The sequence below is a fragment of the Aythya marila genome, assembly GCF_965140915.1.
Source record: "Aythya marila genome assembly, chromosome: 6".
Classification (NCBI taxonomy): domain Eukaryota; kingdom Metazoa; phylum Chordata; class Aves; order Anseriformes; family Anatidae; genus Aythya; species Aythya marila.
The window spans coordinates 10314693-10332080 of record NC_139047.1 but is presented as its reverse complement, the minus strand read 5'-3'; the positions used below and the strand labels follow the sequence as shown (position 1 = coordinate 10332080).

General features: G+C 40.1%; 2 protein-coding genes across 3 annotated transcripts in view; one reads left to right on the top strand and one right to left on the bottom strand.

The window, feature by feature from the left end:
- Positions 1–871: 871 nt before the first annotated feature.
- Positions 872–5071, top strand: LOC309879752 (anterior gradient protein 3-like; the record flags this gene model as incomplete). Its single annotated transcript, XM_082763924.1, has 7 exons — positions 872–1010; positions 1901–1964; positions 2299–2351; positions 2690–2766; positions 3227–3290; positions 3856–3939; positions 5022–5071. The coding sequence occupies 7 exons, from the start codon at positions 872–874 to the stop codon at positions 5069–5071; spliced, it is 531 nt and encodes a 176-aa protein (XP_082620050.1).
- Positions 5072–8151: 3080 nt separating this feature from the next.
- USP40 (ubiquitin specific peptidase 40) overlaps positions 8152–17388 on the bottom strand; it is a 33557-nt gene continuing 24320 nt past the window's right edge. For both annotated transcript variants that reach the window (XM_082763638.1, XM_082763637.1), the window contains exons 24-32: positions 17292–17366; positions 16074–16200; positions 15084–15178; positions 13853–13971; positions 13396–13461; positions 12949–13159; positions 12062–12157; positions 11162–11256; positions 8152–10753 (exon numbers count right to left, since the gene is read on the bottom strand). In XM_082763638.1, coding sequence (XP_082619764.1) covers positions 10645–10753; positions 11162–11256; positions 12062–12157; positions 12949–13159; positions 13396–13461; positions 13853–13971; positions 15084–15178; positions 16074–16200; positions 17292–17366 — 993 coding nt within the window. In that variant the 3' untranslated portion in view covers positions 8152–10644. The remainder of the gene's footprint in view (positions 10754–11161; positions 11257–12061; positions 12158–12948; positions 13160–13395; positions 13462–13852; positions 13972–15083; positions 15179–16073; positions 16201–17291; positions 17367–17388) is intronic.

The following is a 17388-nucleotide window of genomic DNA, read 5'->3' as shown; positions in this document are numbered from 1 at the left end:
CTTTTGTAAGAAGGTTGTTCTGCACCTTGGCAGGAGCAGGATATCCTGGAACTCCAGCTCACATCCATGCCCAGCCACTGTACAAATACAGAGGTATAAAGGGACCTTGCCTTACCTGGGCTGGGGGCAGAGACAGCGACAAGGACACTCTAAGGCATCAACGGGAGCCACCAGGTGAGAGACCGGTTCCATGGAAGTGGCTTTTTAGGCTTGTTGTTGAGGAGGACCAGGCATTTCATCCCCATCAGTACAGCTGCTCTTTGTGGGTGGGCTGCTGCTAGATTTAATTGCTGATGATTAGACCAGTGAACAGCACCCAGGTGAGGACTGCTTGGCCAAGCCAGGTAACATACACAGAGATCTCACGTGTTGAAAAGGATGGCTGGCAGGACAGACAGCACCTGCTGCTCCATGGCTACTTTTCCCAAGTCACCCAGCAGGCTCCAGGTGCATTCAGACAGAGCTGACCTTACCTGCCTTGCTCCTCTGCCACCCTACCTCCCACCAGAGCTATCTGGAGCTCTGGCTGATCCATCCTGGGCTGAAAATATAGACCACTTCAGAGTGGATTGAGCAGCTTATCTCTACGCGGGTGAGTGTCAAGAAAAATGCACACAAATGCTGAAATTCAGCAGCAAGGCAAGCTACAGAGTTAAGCAGTTGCTGCTGCTGTAGATAGATGCAGTTGTTTTCTATTGGTGAGATCAACCAGCTAGACAAACCCTCAGAATCACTTTAAATGTTCCCTAAGCTTTTGCTCTGACATGTGGAGGTAAAACTATTTCTAACAGGGAGATGAATGTTTCGAGGGCTTCTTCACAGTATTTGCCAACTTCTGCCCAAGTCAACCCTTTCTCTCTCAGCCAGAAGCATGCACGGCTTTCTATTACTGTGCTCCCTCCTCCTCTGCAATGGCCTTTTGGTAGCTGCACAGGAAAAGGTTCAGAAGCTGCCCAAAGAAGAGGAAGGGAGCCCCGCTCAGATACGGATCCCACAGACTCTCTCTCGAGGTGAGTGACCTGGATGCATGAGGCAGCCCCGAAGCACTCATATTTCCCTGTCACAGCACCTAGCATGTACCTCCAGCCACTCATCCAAGCAGGACATGTTCTGAGAGCAGCAGCTGGGAGCCCTGTTGCATTCAGTAAGGGAGAAATCCTCACGCTCTGTACTTGGGAACAGGCACAGCTTCTTTGCTCCAAACCTGGGCTGTGGATGAAGCCAGGAGCCAGGCTGTTAGGCTGGCTGCTGATCAGCTTTTCAGAAGCTGCGCCCAACAGGCAGCCCCACCAGCAGCTCTCAACCCTCCCAAAGCACGCTAAGTTGGCAGGAGACTGCAGTCTCAGAGCCAAGCAGCAGCCAGCTCAATTTTTCTGCTGTCCTTTTTCCTGCCAGCATCATAGGTCAGCAGGTACATCCCCTTTCCATAAGTTATGCAGCTCATGAGCAGGGCACTGATTGGAAGGGGTTCCAAGCTTTGCTCCATCAGGTGAGCACATCCAGGCACATCATGCCAAAAGCACGCTTGCATCCCTACCCACCCTAACGCCAGCCCATCAATCCCTTACTGCAGGATGCAACAGGGAGCCTGGTTTGGCTTTTTGGGAGGGTTTTCAGGGAGGAACTCAGGGCTCCAGCTTTTGATGGGCTGGGAATACCTGTCTGTAATCCTAATCCATCATCTGAAACCCAGAAAAGGTGGAATTTCAGCTCCCTCTCCCTGTCATCTGTTTCTTAATACCTTTCTGCTTGGGACTCTCCTGGTACCCACAAGAACTTGGAGTGTCTGGCTACCCTGAAGGAAGGGGTGTAGTTTGTGGCACCTGCACTCATGTGTGACTTTCAGCAGAATGTCCTCATCCAAACTGAGCAGTAAATTAACTAAAGGTTCTTTCAACAGGCTGGGGAGATGACATTGAGTGGGTGCAGACATATGAAGAAGGTCTAGCACGATCAAAACACAGGTAATCTCCATTCTTTCTATGCTTATTCATACGTTCAACAAAACAGAACAAAGCTGTGCTCTAACATGATGCTCAGTCTGGGCACTGTGTAAGCAGCGTTCACCTGTATGGTAGAGGCTGAACAAGATTTTGGTGGGAGCTCACCTTCTGGGAGATCATTTTCTAGGGCTGAGTCTCACATCCTTCTCCAAATCTTTTCTAATCTGCTGCCCTGGAGCAGCAGGTGGTTTTTCTAACATGCTCCTGGAGCAGCTCAGTGGTTTAACTCCTTACAAGTGCTGTTTGTAAGAGCCCTGAATTGCCTCCCCACTCCTTTCTTGCAATGTCATTTCAGCAAGAAGCCACTGATGGTTATTCACCACTTGGAAGAGTGTCCCTACAGCCAAGGTGAGCAAAGCAAACCTTTCCAGACAACACTGGGGATCAAAATCTCTCAAGCCATGCACATTCATGATGTGTTCTGTCACTGAGAAGGAAATCTCTCCAAACACCAGCATTTCAGTGTCCCAAGGACTAAATGTGTTCTGCATTTTACTTTACTACAACCAAGTCCTCCAAACTTTCTGTGATATACACACATCAGAAAAGTATTGCTTTACTGGTAGGTTTATGATCAATGTAGGATACTGCAAAACCATGAAAAGCAGCGATCCTTGGTTGTTGCTTTTTTTTTCTTCTTCCCCCACCCAAATAAAGCATCTTTTTTTTTTTTTTTTTTTTTTAAGCTTTGAGGAAGGCATTTGCTTCCAGCCCAGAGATCCAGCAGATGGCCCAGGAGGACTTCATCATGCTTAATCTGGTGGTAAGCTTGTAATTTAAAATATTAATCTAAATGTTTACTGGGGAGTGGAATAATCCATATTAATAGTAGAAATGGATTCTCTTTGCACAGCTTTGAAGCTGTATTTGAAACTCTCTGGTTTGCAGAACACCAGCACAGCTCCTCCTTGGAGAGAGGGCAGGGAGACTCTTTCATACACACACTTACTGGTATGGAAATACCATTCTGTATACTGCAAACAAGTAATACACTGATAAAAGTTTTGTTTTTTCTTTAAAAAGTCATCAGGCTTTCTCAGTTACCTGCCTGGTGTTTCTGTCCTCCCCAGGCATCTAACATGGGACAGCTTGGACAGAACAGGGTAACTCCCCACTTGATCATACCAGAATTGAAACTAGCTTAGCTGGTTCAGTCCATTTCTAGCACTTGGAGGAGCTTTTTGACAGTTACCCTTCACTAAAATAGGTTATCTATCTGACAGCATTCCAGCAGCGATGACAACATGGCACCTGATGGCCATTATGTCCCTAGGATCCTCTTTGTGGGTGAGTCTCTGGGTCCAGGGGAACAATCACAATAAAACAACCATCTGGCAGCATTTTGTCCTGTATGGTCTCCACTGAATTCATGTTACTCCAAGTAATAGCTTACATTCTTTTCAGCACTAAAGCTGTGAGAATAGCCCAGACTTTCAAAAGGAACATCTCATGTTGAGAAACCCAAATCAGGCCTTATTTCACATTACTTCTTTAGCAACTAAAGTCAAACATCCAAAAAACACTACCACCTTTTTAAAGAAAAAAGCAGGACCATGACAGGCCCACTCCACTGGTGGAAACAAACAGCATGGCACTCGTATTAACGAGCATACATCCTGTAAGAGTCTGGTCCTGTCTGTGACACCCTGCACCTGAACACAGCCCCTTACTACGAGCCTGTCCTCAGATGAATGGCAGAGGCTCTGTCCAAGCCTGGTGCTTCAAGATTACCTTTCTGACAATCAACACCACTGTAAAAGCCCTCAGATTTTTCTCTTCCCTTATTATTTGCCATTGCCTCACTTCATAAACTGTGCATTACTAATGTCCTGCATTTTTTTCCTCTCTCAAGACCCTTCTTTGACAGTTCGAGCTGATCTAACTGGCAAATATGGGAACAGGATGTACGCTTACGAACCAGAAGATATTTCGACCTGTGAGTGAAATAAATTGATTCCCTTTTTAACCACCTAAAGTTTACACAAAACAAATACAGGTAAAGGAAGGCTATATAAGAGAATCTTGAGATATATTGGGTCAGTTTCTGTAGTAAAATCCATTCTCAGCACTTCAGGAACATAATATAAATTTAGTCCAAGCATCATCTGGGAAGACAATGTTGAAAATTTCTGAAGAACAGGGCACTAAACTATGGGGAGTTGTCCTTGGTGTCTGAACCTCTGAGGACTGTTAGGGAACTGGTGGAGTTTTCAAACACTGTAGTTTTGCCCCCAAAACCCACCTGCTTTGGTCAAAGACATTTGCAGACTTCAGTGCACTGCTGCTCTGCTTCATAATCTGAGCCACTGAAGTTGTTTCAATCCGGTCCTAGGGGTAAACAAGGTTTAAAAAATACATACTCCACTGAGGACTGAAGTTAATGCCTATGGGTTGGTGTCTCTACACTCCCCTCTCCTGGCTGTCCACTTCATTAACACTTAGAAAACTGCATTTTTCTGAGGTCTCAACCCCTAGATCATAGTAAATTGGGGTAAACCAGATTCAGAAATTATGGGTAACCAAAATGCATTTCCACAGACAAGCAGGATAACAACGAGGCTGTGATTTGGGTTCACAGTCCTCTATTTTTTCCACTTCAGCAGTACACAGATTTTTGTCTGGCACTCAGACAAAGCTTTGAAGCTCAAAGGACACCTGCAGAGGAACACAGAAAACAACATCTGTGCAACCTGTGAACTGCACTAAATGAACCCCAATCAGTATTTCAATGGCACTTTGTCACTCGACTACTAAAACAGTATAATATTTGTTACCAAAAATAGTCCAAAAAAAAAATCTCTCAAGCCAGTTATTTAATATTTTCTAGCAGCTAATTCCAGTCAAAACTTTGCTGCTGAGACAAAATAACTAGTCAAAACTACCCATTAAAATTGAAAGAAATATTAAGACTCTTTAGAAGTCCAGCTGTCCTGAATAGCTTTAATTTCTGATTTTTGAGCTCTACAGATATAGGAACCTCTCCTGTCATCTTTAGTAACTTCAGTGCTCTCTCCACAGTGATTGAAAACATGAGACAAGCAAAGTTGCTTCTGCACACAGAGCTCTGAGTAAGGGGCACCAATGACCTGCACATACACAGGTGGAAAGAGCAGCCCCGGGAGCACTGAGGAACATTACTGCATGATTTATATTCATTAATAGAAAATAATTTTGTCTACAAACACTTCTTCACCCCAATTATAAGTTTGAAAAGGATACTTATATCATAAATGCATTTTCTAGGTTTGCCCTGTGACTGACTAGCTTACTTGTACTTGTAGAAGTTGCGCTGTGGAAAAACTGCTCTTTTCTAAGCCACAGGTCTTTTAGTTTGGGGTTATTTTTCATTTCCACAAAGGAGCAGAAGCAGTTACTGGAAAAAAACAAAAAACAATTTGTTTGGAAGCAGGCAAAAGTTCCAATGACATCTGTGAAGAAATCAGGGCTGAAGAGGTCATCTGTTTCTCTTTGTGCCATTTGATCATGAACTATATCAGAACGTAAGCTAGATATGGCTATCATATCCTGATTTTACAAGATCTAAAGGCTTTTGTTTTGCTTTTCTCAATACAGAAGCCTACATTATACACACCTTCACAGATTTTAAATGCGCATAGTAATAAACAAGCATAAAATTACATTAAGAGACACACGTTTTACATTATCACTTTGTGAATTGCCATGCTCATTACTGTATATTTCAAAAATGGTTTTATTATTATGTTAAAGCTTTCGCTGTGTAATTTAAACAATAAAAAATAAAGAATCAAACTACTTGCTTTCCAAATTTCCTTTTCCTTTTTCACTTTACATGTATAGCCAGTAAGAAAGTGACGCTGTAGAACTGAATGAATCCCTGTTATTAGAATTACATCATTTAAAAAGTTCACTGAGCAAACTACATCTAGGAAATAAAAACCAAGAATTCAAAACTCACAAGTAAATTCTGACTGGGGAATCTTTAGTGGTCCTATACACCATCCTCAGTGAGAATTCACTCCCTGCATACCTTATAGCTAACAGCTGTAACATTTCTGCAGAAACATTAAAGTTTATTAGCATTACACATTTGTTAAGAAACCTAAACAGGCATCAATTTAGCAAACCATGGTGGCTGTACCTAGTTAAAACACACACAAAAAAATCACGAGCATCCAATGGGAACAAAATAAACCATGCTATTAAAAATCCTTCCCTTTAAGAGCCAAAGGAAAGGTGGGCAGAAGAGTTAAACCTGTGTTTTTAATGCCCAAAGGAGTTTAATTCACAGAAGTCACCCAGGAGCTGTTTTACACCCAAAATGTGGATCTGGCTAGCAATGGTTAGCCAGCTGCAAGAGGAAACTTTAGAGAGAGCAGCGTAGTTACTGTGCTCTCATCATCTGCCACATTTAACACAGATCACATGCACTCAGCAGTGACCAGCATTTCTTGTGACCACTAGGAAAAGTGCGACCAAAGAGGAGTTTGAAGGCAGGACCCGTCTTGGTGGTGGTCACTGGGGAAGATCCTAGCAGATCTGCATGAATGATGCTGCCAGCACAAAAAGAAAGAAGGCTCCTCAGAGCCCCATGAACAATAAATGCCCAGGGCTTAGGGCTATAGCAGAATAAATGCACACAGGAAACTAAAAGTGGTTAATTGGTGGAACAAAAAATATTTACTGAACTCCAGTAGAACTTACCACTCATGAGCTTTAAAGTATTTTTAGAACACTTTAAAAAAAAGTTTTTAAAGTATTTCTCCCTGGCAAACAGGAATTTTAACAGAAGCAGGTGTTTAAGCCCCACTGATCACCATATGAATACAGAGTAAAAACTCGTTTGAGGTCCAGTTAAAGTCTATAGGAAAGCTTTGTAGTGCAAGGATTCGGAGATTTGTTAACCAAGAAGCTGCATCTCTCTTAGCAAGAGACATCCAATCCAGCAAGAAGATTGATGCTCTTAGAAGCCACAAAAAGGCTTAGATAAAACAGGAGCAATGGTACTTGAAAACTGCATTCAACAAAACAAAGCTGATGTGGCTTCACTTACCTGGCTATAACACAGATCTTTCCAGGGATCTTTGAGATTACTGTGTCATCTGCATGTCTGCACAGTGCTGCGCTGCCAATTCACTCCTGACCAAGCGTCGGTCAGTCAAAAAATAATTTAGTTGTTAGCTTTCTAGATATTGGCTCCAGGGCTGGAAGCTCCCACATTCTGGTTTCTCTAAGCTTGCTTGCAAACTCAGCTTGGTTCTATTACTCATCTTGTAGAGACACCATGTGTATGGCAAGGGCTGAACAATTTGCCCATGCTGGTAAAGAAGTGCTGCTAAAATCCCCAAACTCCAACTAACCACACTAGAGGGCACTCCCAGCACCCCTTGCTGGGATTTTTTTTTTTTTTTTTTTTTTTTTTAAAGTTTGCTTGCTCTGCTGGGCAAACAGCAAAACCAGCAAGTCCCAGAATTGAGCAGCTTCCTCCAACTACAGTCTCCCTTGGCCATCACTCACCTGTCCCAGCTACACACACCTGTGCTACCCTTTGTCCTTCTTGTACCTGTACTACCCTTCACAGCACTGTGGCTCAGTTCAGTGGCTTCTGAGGGAGAATTAGAGAGAGAATGAGCTTGCTTTTTAAACTGTCCACTTCCTCCTGTTCTGTAATCACTTCAGCACACTGGAGCAGAGTGAGTTCTGAGAAAAAGGGAAAAAAATAAAAGCATTCCCATAATAAGATCCCTCAAATTAAGCACTTTTTTTTTTTTTTTTTTACAAGGACTTTACCTGGATCAGCTACCCGAGACAACTATTCTTTAGCAATCTCTTACTTTGTGCAGAGATACTGTTCTCTGGATGATTTATGCAACTTCTCTTGAAAAATAGATCAGATTAATATATCTGTGTGCACACACATTATTCTAGCTCCCAGCTAGTGTAAGTACTGGAACATGCTTTCTGAAAAAGGAGAAAACATAAGTTAAAACCACCAACTTGCACAAAAATTTCAACCCCAGCTGGGTTGAGGAAATTTCTTGCACCAATATCAGAATGCAGGCTTCCAAAGAGATTTGAAAATTTAAGCTTAATGAATGTTGTGCCCTGTCCAGCATTAGAAAATAATTCATGCCATTCCCAAACGTATCAGTGAAACACATATAGACAAATCAAATAGACATCTATAAATCACTCTTTATTTTGTGAAGAACACTTGAAAAATAAAGACAAAAGCTTTTCCAGGCTTTGGAATATAACCATCACAAACTGTGGAATCACAAAGACTCCATTTTAAAAAGGTATTCCCTCTCCCCACCCTGCTTTTAATGAACTCTCATTGTGGAACGGTCCACAATAGCTTTAACAAAAAAAAAAAAAAAAAAAAAAGCATTTTGAGCCAACATTAGAAATAATTCAATACTGGTTCAGTGCAGAAGCTGCTACATTACACTTCAAAGGCACATACTAGAACCCCCCCTCCCCCCGTTAGTCCTTGTAATTCATAGTTAAATTTCTCCAAACCTCATGTTTTCGAGAAGAGACTAGAGTTATTAAGAAGTAGTTGGGAAGGTTAAGCCCAATACAGCTGTCCAGCATGGAACTGTAGGAAATAAAGTGACAGCACAGGAAGTGCAATGCAATGTACTTGCAAATAAAAAAGTTTTCTTCTTTACCTTACTAATTAGCATGTGCCACAGTTTCTGTAAACCTTGGCTCACAAGACGACTTGCTGACAGGGAAGAAGGTTTCACAAAATAATTTGGATACAGCAAGCTGAGTTGGAGAGAAAGAAATTGGTTGCCCTCAACTCTATCAGAAAAAAAAAAAAATCTATAAGAGTAGGATTCCAGGAGTTCAAGATTCAAGTAAAGCCCATCTATGACCAAAAGAGTTAGGAAATTAAAATACCCCCTTGATTGAAACATCATAAGAAAGCACAGAAACTGCTGAATTTTAAGCCTATCAAAAGGATTAAAGACTAATCACATGCTTCAAGATGAGGTACTTTTGACTTTTCTTCCCTTTTATTTTGTTCATACTGTCAGTTTGTCTTGAAATTGTCAAAAATACCAGCATATTACTAATCTACAAAAGGTGAAGTCAGTGAATTTTCTCACATTAGTCAAAATTTTAGTAGTCTGCTGTACTCACATCTTCTACAAAATCTTCTCCATACGTGAAACAGATTAAATACAGTAGTGTCCAAAAATTACTTGTATTTTGTTCACCCTACTTCAGGCGATGTTGAACAGTTGTTTTTAAAAGTTGCCTTGCTCATTTCAAAAGATTTCCAAACATTTGTGCAGTTCAACAAGGCTACGTAGTGTGTTTAATAGCAGACTCCATTTGATACAATAATCAATTTGCACAGGCTCCCAGCAGCAAAAGGCAAACACATTACATGCCATCAGCATTTTACTGCTGCATGGAAATGCTTGTGTTATCTTCTGCTATTCCATGGTCACCTTATCATTCATAGTGTGCTTAGAATTTGATTAGAAACAGTTAATTCCATTAAGAGTTTGAGTACAACTAGTACTGACAATTTAAGCCAAAGAAAATTCTGAACCTGATTGGAAATTAGGTAATGAATAGGCATGTGCAGTGGGGGAACACAGTTTAAGTATTATAAGCACTAGAAAAGTTTATCTGAAGATGCTAAAACATCAACTTTTAGTAAACCCTGATTCCCAGCTTCAGGGGTAAGAAAACACGGTCTCATTAGGTAGTTACAGGCACTCTCAATCTTGAGATCCAATCTTACAAGCATTTGGTAAACATTCCACTTCACATTTAAGAACCTTTGATACTGAGTTCAGCTGTTTGTTAGTGGGCTGCCTACATGCCCTTCTATTGTGGAGGCTGTAAATCAACCGTCTGACTCCAAGAGAAACATTTTCTTTTTCCTCAAGTGTAACAAATATTAGCCTTTTTCCTGAGTACACTAGAACTCATACAAGACCAAACAACAGGTCCACCCAATTTTTCCATCCTTTTGTTTAACGAAGCTTGCGAATAATAAAAAATCACCAGCAACTTTAAAATGTAGGGCTACTGCACTACTATTTCATATCAGAAAGGGTCTTCAGGTTTAAGAGCTTGACAAATTCTGAACTTAATCCTTTCTTAGTCAGTTTACTACCCTTTGTCCAGAGACTTCCACATTTCCTTCATTCCTGAAATTGGATTCGAGTTACTACAGATTTAGGTTTATATATAAACAGACAGAAGTAAACTCTGGTATCGCTAGTAACTTTAGTGATCAGAGAGAGAAGAGTAATTTCTAAAAAGATATGTTTATGACCGCATTAAAAAAGGAAGCAAACTTCGTAGTGATGGTGCAAGACATCAGCATCAGACAAAAAAGAGCATTTAGAGTGATTATAAAAAGTCACCAAAAGGTAATACAATATATTATTCATTTTTCTCATGAATAAAGTGCATTTACCTAGCCTGAGAATAAGTACCACATTGACAAAGGGATGCAAAAGCACTTCCAAGAGAGATTAGAAGAAAATCAGTTATCTTAAATCCTATATCCAGTTTGTCTCAGTGATTCTTGAAGACGCTTTGAGAACAAGCATCCCTCTTGCTGGTCCAGTTGAGGTACTCCAATTCAGTACATCGGCAGTAGGTTCTTGTCAGCAAAGCATCTCCTGTGCTATCTGAAAACTCCCACATTGATAGAAAGAGCCACTTCTGGTTTACGTTGCTTAGTATTCAGTTTTTCCTCAGACAAAACATGGTCCTGTAAGCGTTCAGCTTGCCGACTGTTAAAAAAATTAAGATGCATGAAATTAGTATGAGCTTTAGCACCTAAAGCAGAGTGAGACAGCAGGACTGGAAACCCAATTTCCATTAAATTGTAAGAATGATACTGCCAGTTCCCACTTATGACCTCCATATGGCCAGTGCAGCAAAGGGGTTCGTTTTTCATCTCCAGAGGCAGTGTCAAACTGTCCAGCGTATTGCAAGAATAAAAAAACTAAGGTAGGAACATGGCACTTAAAGCCAGAAGACTGAATTATCTGAGCGCTTCTTTTGGCACTACTAAAATTGTACACTAACAGCTAGCACTGTCCCAACAAATTATCCACGTAATAAGGTACTCTGAAAGACTAGGCTGTAAAGAACAGCTTTCACATTTGTGAACAAAAATACAAGTAAATATTCAATACCTTTTCTTTTTTTCTAATGCAAGCTGCCTTTGTTTCTCCTTTCCAAGATCATCTCTCACTGTGCTGAAGTCCTTACTGTCATCAAGGAGAAGATTCTGTTGTCAAAAGAGATTGAGTGGGTTCATTTAAATTCCATCTACCAAAACTATTTCCTACATATCAATGAGTTTAAACAATAAATTTAAGGCATTTCCTCTAATTTTTCCTCTAATTTGATTTCAAGTTAAATGCAGATGATTAAAAAAGGCAAAAAAAAATCTTCAGCCCCTCTGAATTGGCCTTAATCAGAAATTTTTCTCAATACATCAGAATAGGACACCAGACCTCTAGCACACTGCCTGATAATTCATCAAGTATGTTCTTTCAGAGGTCTCCTAAGTTAGTTTTATTACCAATTCAGAGCTCAATATACTGCTATGTAATTTAAGTACTTAAATAGATCTGTAGTAATTATTTGGGAAATGTAATGGATTTAAATTTAGGATATGTTTTTAATGGGCACTGTTCTTGGATTTTATTCTCAGTTGAAAAAACAAAATGAGGGCAAGAAAAACTCAGTTTCTTCTGGATAGTGTACAAGCATAGAGCAGAAACTGAGTGTCTTACACTGGCTAAGAGAGCACTCCACAAAAACCTCTAAGGTGTTGCCCTCTAGTGCCAGTAGCAGGACATAAGCAGGGAAAAGCATGGAACTTCCACAAATGGTTAAGAACAGGAAGAAAAAAACATCAGTACCAAAAAGGTTCCCCCCTTTACACCATGCGCAGTCCAGATTCTGATGTTAAAACTTTCATAGCAATGTAGCACGATACAGGAAGACCAGAACGAATTTGATTTACTGCAGAGGGGACAGTGTCTGAACCTAATCCTTGGGCAACAATTAAAGCCACATTAATTTACCTTCACCCCAATGGTATCTCCATCTTTCAGATGATAAGGTGCTGACTGTAAACTCTCCTGTTTTTTCTTCCGTTTTCTCTTTGAAATTTGCTGAGTCTGTATAAAAATCAAAGTAGAACATTCATACACAGCTGATTTCAGGAATTTGTTTAAACTGACATCTGCCGGCAGTCCCTGAAGGTGTAGGGTCCCCACTAGCTATTCTTACTTAATCAAGAGTCCTATTGTCATGAAAATTAAGTCATTTTGTTTTTTGTTGCTTCCTCATGAGAAAAATACTTATTTCTCTTTCCTCTTCCACACAATCTCTTGCAGCTCACCTATACGAAGTAAATGACACTTTGTGATCAGGGACAACTCTCAGCCAAAGGACTTCTCGTATAGTGAAGGGAAGAAATGCTCTGATTCTGTTACTTCTACAAATGTCTGTCATTTCCATTATCTAATTGCAACAGCAACAGATTGAAAAATTCAAGCAAAAGATACCTTTGCATAACACCCATACTCATGAACTGCAACTAAGTAATGTTTCTCAACCTATACAAACAAATTTAGTAGTACACGAGAAACCTTGAATGAACTACAGATTTATCCCATGCCAACCACAACTACTCTCTTAGCCACATAAAAGTCTTTTGGGGGAACTTGTCAAAATTGCAAGTTCCAATGACTTGTGGTGTAATTAAAAATCCTAATGTCTTAGCTGTAATTTAACGAAGACCTAACAGACCCTTGAAGAAATAAACCACTTCCACCAAATTTACCGCACGTTCACATTGCAGGAAGATAAAGATGTGCCTTCAAATATGCATGCTGAAGAACTGTAACACAAACCAACATGTACATTTCTCAAAACAACTGCTAGATTCTGTCATTCCAGATCTTACCCAGCTAGATATTGGCAGCCACTCAAATTTTTCAGGGAAGTATTTGGCTATTTCAATTTTATCTACAGGGAGACAATAGTGAGAAGCCACTCTTTGCCTCAGTGCCCAGGTAGTGCATTCTTTGGAGATATCCCACACCAAATCCACGGAGTCATAGTAGTCCCTCTCCCCTGGTATGCCCATCTGTACTCGAAGCAGCAGTTCATGTGGGCTGTCACAAGAAAGAAAAAACACTCCTGTGAATCATGCTTTTAGAATCCAGAATAATTAGTTTTCACTGCCTCCCACCCTCCCTTATTTTAGCCAACAGCTCTACCAGAGGAAAATAAAAGCACTCAAGCACAGCGACATCTGTAATCTTGACTAAAAGTATTTAAGTAAAAAACTGCTACATTAAGTGATATCTCAAACACATGCCAGTAAGAAATAAGTGTTTTCAAGACTTACCCCAAGTTTTCTTCTTTTTGCAAAGGTTCTATGCAGACTGCCACTCTGGCACCCAGTTTATATTCACTGAAAACAAAACGAAGATTATACACATTTTCAGTCATGTATTCTAAGTTCACAAGTAGAAAAAATCATGCCTCTAGTCAAGTAGATCCACACTGATCTGAACCAAAACAAGAGGCTATTGGAACACAAAAAAAAAAAAAAAAAAACAGAAAACTGCCAAAACTGCATTTAAAAATATAAAATAAGGCTTAGCATAACAAGTGTGATATGATCTACTTATGTTCACACTTGCCCATTCCATACCACTTGAGTTGAAAATTGTGTTGAGCAAAAACTTGAAATAACCAGAGATGGGCTTTATTTGGCTGAGCTGATTTACCTCTCCACCAATCCATCTCACAATTCAGTCAGTCTCTTGCAATACTACTTGAGTGTTCAATAAGAAACCTACTTGAGTTGCTGCTTGTTGTGTCGTAAAAGCTTGCCTGGGCGCTTACTTTCCACTGTCCAGGCTCTGAGAAATGTGGGCAGTGGGACAACGTGCTCCTGACGGCATGGTAAGGTCATAGCCTGAAAAAACAAACATTTCTTCAGTAACTTCAGCAGCCAGTCTGCTTGGAAAGAAAGTGATTCTCAATGCTATATTGAAGCAATTAGACACATGGCAAGGTATTTAGATTTATTCCTGCTTTTGACTCACAGGTAGTGAGCAGGATCAACGTATTTGCTTTACGACCTCAAAGCGAGTTGACCTTCACTCCCTCCCAACACTTCTCAGTTTGTCCTAAGCTTCTAAAGTACTCAATTTTTTTTTCCCCAACCAAAATTTGTCTAACTGGGAGGGAATGAGGCTGAAAAAATCATTACCACGATCAAGTGCTGTAAAAAGCTTCCTCAAGCCCTTATTGAGGACACAATGCTGTTTCCATGCTAGGACAAATCTTGTTCGTAAGATGCAAATGGGCAGTTTTACACAGCAGCAGTTTGGATGAGACTGTGAAACTGAAGTCATAACCAAAATGGCAAATACTGGTATGGATCAGAAACTGGAGAAATATCCTTTCCCATGCTGTTAAGTAGAATGGCCAACTGGCTAAATAATAGAATAGTCTTATGATAGTTGTGTTTTTTTCCCTTTAAAAGTGTATTAAGCTTCTATTTTTCTGTTTAAAAAAGCATTTAAAATCACCTTAGTTTCTGGCCAAAGAAACTAAGCTATATTTCCCTGAATGACAAACATGACCTTCTGTGCATCTAAAGCAATTTTTTTATTCATTAGATTCAACATACAAAAAAACACGCAGAAAACTAATACAAGAACAATGTGGAAATGAAAAGTGGCTTTTGGGGAGTGCTTATATATGTGTTCTTGTCATGAATAATTTGTACATTGTGAAATAAAAGTAGGGCTGCAAGCCAAAGTTCCAGATGAAGTGCAAGAAAGGCTTTTGCAGCTCAGGACACATGACAGGTAGAATGGCAACTGCAGGGAACATACTAAGGAATTATCTGAGCTACATGCTCAAACTGCCTCTTGGTACTTACCACTGAACATGGCATATAAGCAAATGCCATATCAGAACATACTAGAGACAAGGGAAAAGGAAATAAAAAATATGTATTAATATAGCTCAATTAACCACAGTGTTGCTTTACATTTCCAACACAGGAGAGCATCTAACCTGCATCTTCAGATCTTCCAAAGTGGCTTCGCCTGCTATTTCTATACTGCCAGCGTAACACAGATCCGTGTCTGTTTGGATGCATTCTGGTGAGTCTTTAGATGGGGGCAGGAGGGGAAGAGGGAGGAAGAAAAACAACAGTAAAGTGAGTATGACATTGTCCATGGTCCTAAGAGATGGGTCACTTGTAGGTGAGATTTCACTTCGATACCTGACCTAAGGTTTTTTATGGTAGTTTAAGAAACCTACTGAAGTCTGTAAATGGTATTAATTAGTGGTTATGACTCTGAAATGCAGGGTGTCTTGCAAGGAAAATTATAACTGTTCTTACCTACACTACTGGACTCAACATGGAAGTCAGACTCTGACAAAGCTTGAGAGAAAAGGAGGAAAAAATGGAAAAACAATCTAAACTTCTGCAACACAGCTCAGTAGCAAAGGAAGAATTTACTCTTACTATAGAGAGGAAAATCGGTTAGTTTTCCCTTTTCCAGTTTGTTGTTTCCCCAACTGCTTTTCTCCTTCCTTTTCAACCCTTTATGTAGATGTAAAATGTACTCATTCTCCAACTTCTCCAAAATCAATTTAGCTTGAAGTGAGATAAATGTGATATCAAGAATCTGACATTTGAAGCCAAATCACATGCATGCTCTTTGAGTTGATGCCTTATAATGCTGCCACTGCCTTAAGTATGGAGAAGCAATTTTATTTGCTGGCAGGTAAACAGCCCAGGCTTCAAACTCCAGTGAAAATCTTTGTCCTTGACCAAATATATCCAAGAAGCATGAACAGTCCCATCCAGCATTCTTGATCTAATAAAAAATTAGATCTCTTATGTCTCCTTTCACCATAAGCTTACTGAAACTTGTACAGTTGCCCACAGGTTTCAGGAGGATTTTAAAGGTTTGGAATAAAATTTAGATTTTTGACCAAAAGCCCTCATTGTTATCACAGGCAATACGACTCCTTTTGAAAACTGATCAAGCTCACCTCCAGCAGGAGACACCTGCAAATCGTCCATCCTGCAGGCCAACCCATTCACTTGGTCTTGTCCATTTTCTCCATGTTTCATATGGCTTGAAGGCTTGAACCACCAGATGGGAATTTTCAGAAAGCCCTGAAAAATGAACAGAAAATACCAGTCACCCCATGTGTTCCAATGCAAATTAAAATTTTTACCTTCCTCTGGTGAAGAAGGAAAAAAAACTCGTTCAAGTCTGAGTTTTTGTAAAGATACTGGCATTCTTTTTACAGGCACTTCTCAGTGAAAAAAAAAAAAGCCTCATATCACATGCTATCACCATCCTGCTCTGCCATATGGCATCTAACATTACGTTTTCAACTGACTGACATTTGTCTGGAGATCCAGACATAAATATGACCTTACCAGAGGAAGCTGTATTCATTTAGCTGCAACGTTGTTTTGCCAGTTCAGAGATGCTCCTGATTTTCTTACCTGCTTCTTTCTTAGTGTCCCTTCCAGGCTGGAAGCAGGTAAGTGGATGTTTCCCTCATTTTCTGAGCAGGATATAGGCTTTATTTCTTCTCTTCAGATGCAGCTCTGAACTGCTCTATCACCCATTGTACTGTTGCAGTAAGTTCTTATCCTACATTTTTGTCCTCGCAATAAACTATGCTAAAAGTATCTGTTTTTCTTTGAAGAAGCTTTATTCACCACAAAATTGCTCAGACCTCTACTACGTGCCCAGTGCTTCTTGTGGACTTTTAGCCTCCTGTTTCAACTTACAATGCTCTATATCACTTGAGGTTTGCCTGTGCAGAGAACTTCCAGGACCATTGCTGATGAGAGTTTCCCAGCAGGGCCCTCCATTTTCAAGCACAACCATCAGTACAAAACCGACTTTAAAAAGAAACATTTAAATTCCTTTATTTTTTTAAATGATTTTATGAGGAAACAGTAGCATAAGAATTGTGCCTTCACAAGAACCTTGCACTCCAGAAATACTGGTTTCTTCCAGATTTGTTAACCTTGACACTTCTAGACAAAGCTGCTGCAATGGCCAAACTTTTTTTTTTTTTTTAAAACTACAGAAGGTTAGAGCCGTAAAACTACAAAAAGCATTATTCATTATTTCTGACTAAAAATATTTCAGTTGAAAAATTCTAGAATAAGCAAGAGAATAATTTACTTTCATATTCAAGTATCAAGATGCAGTCACCCGACTAAAGGACATAATTTACTTTTACCTTTGGTGGAAGCTTTCCTTCAGTTATAACCAAAGTATCTCCTCTACAAACATTAAGTTCCTTCAGGGTGGCATTCTGCAGGAAGAGAAAGCATAGT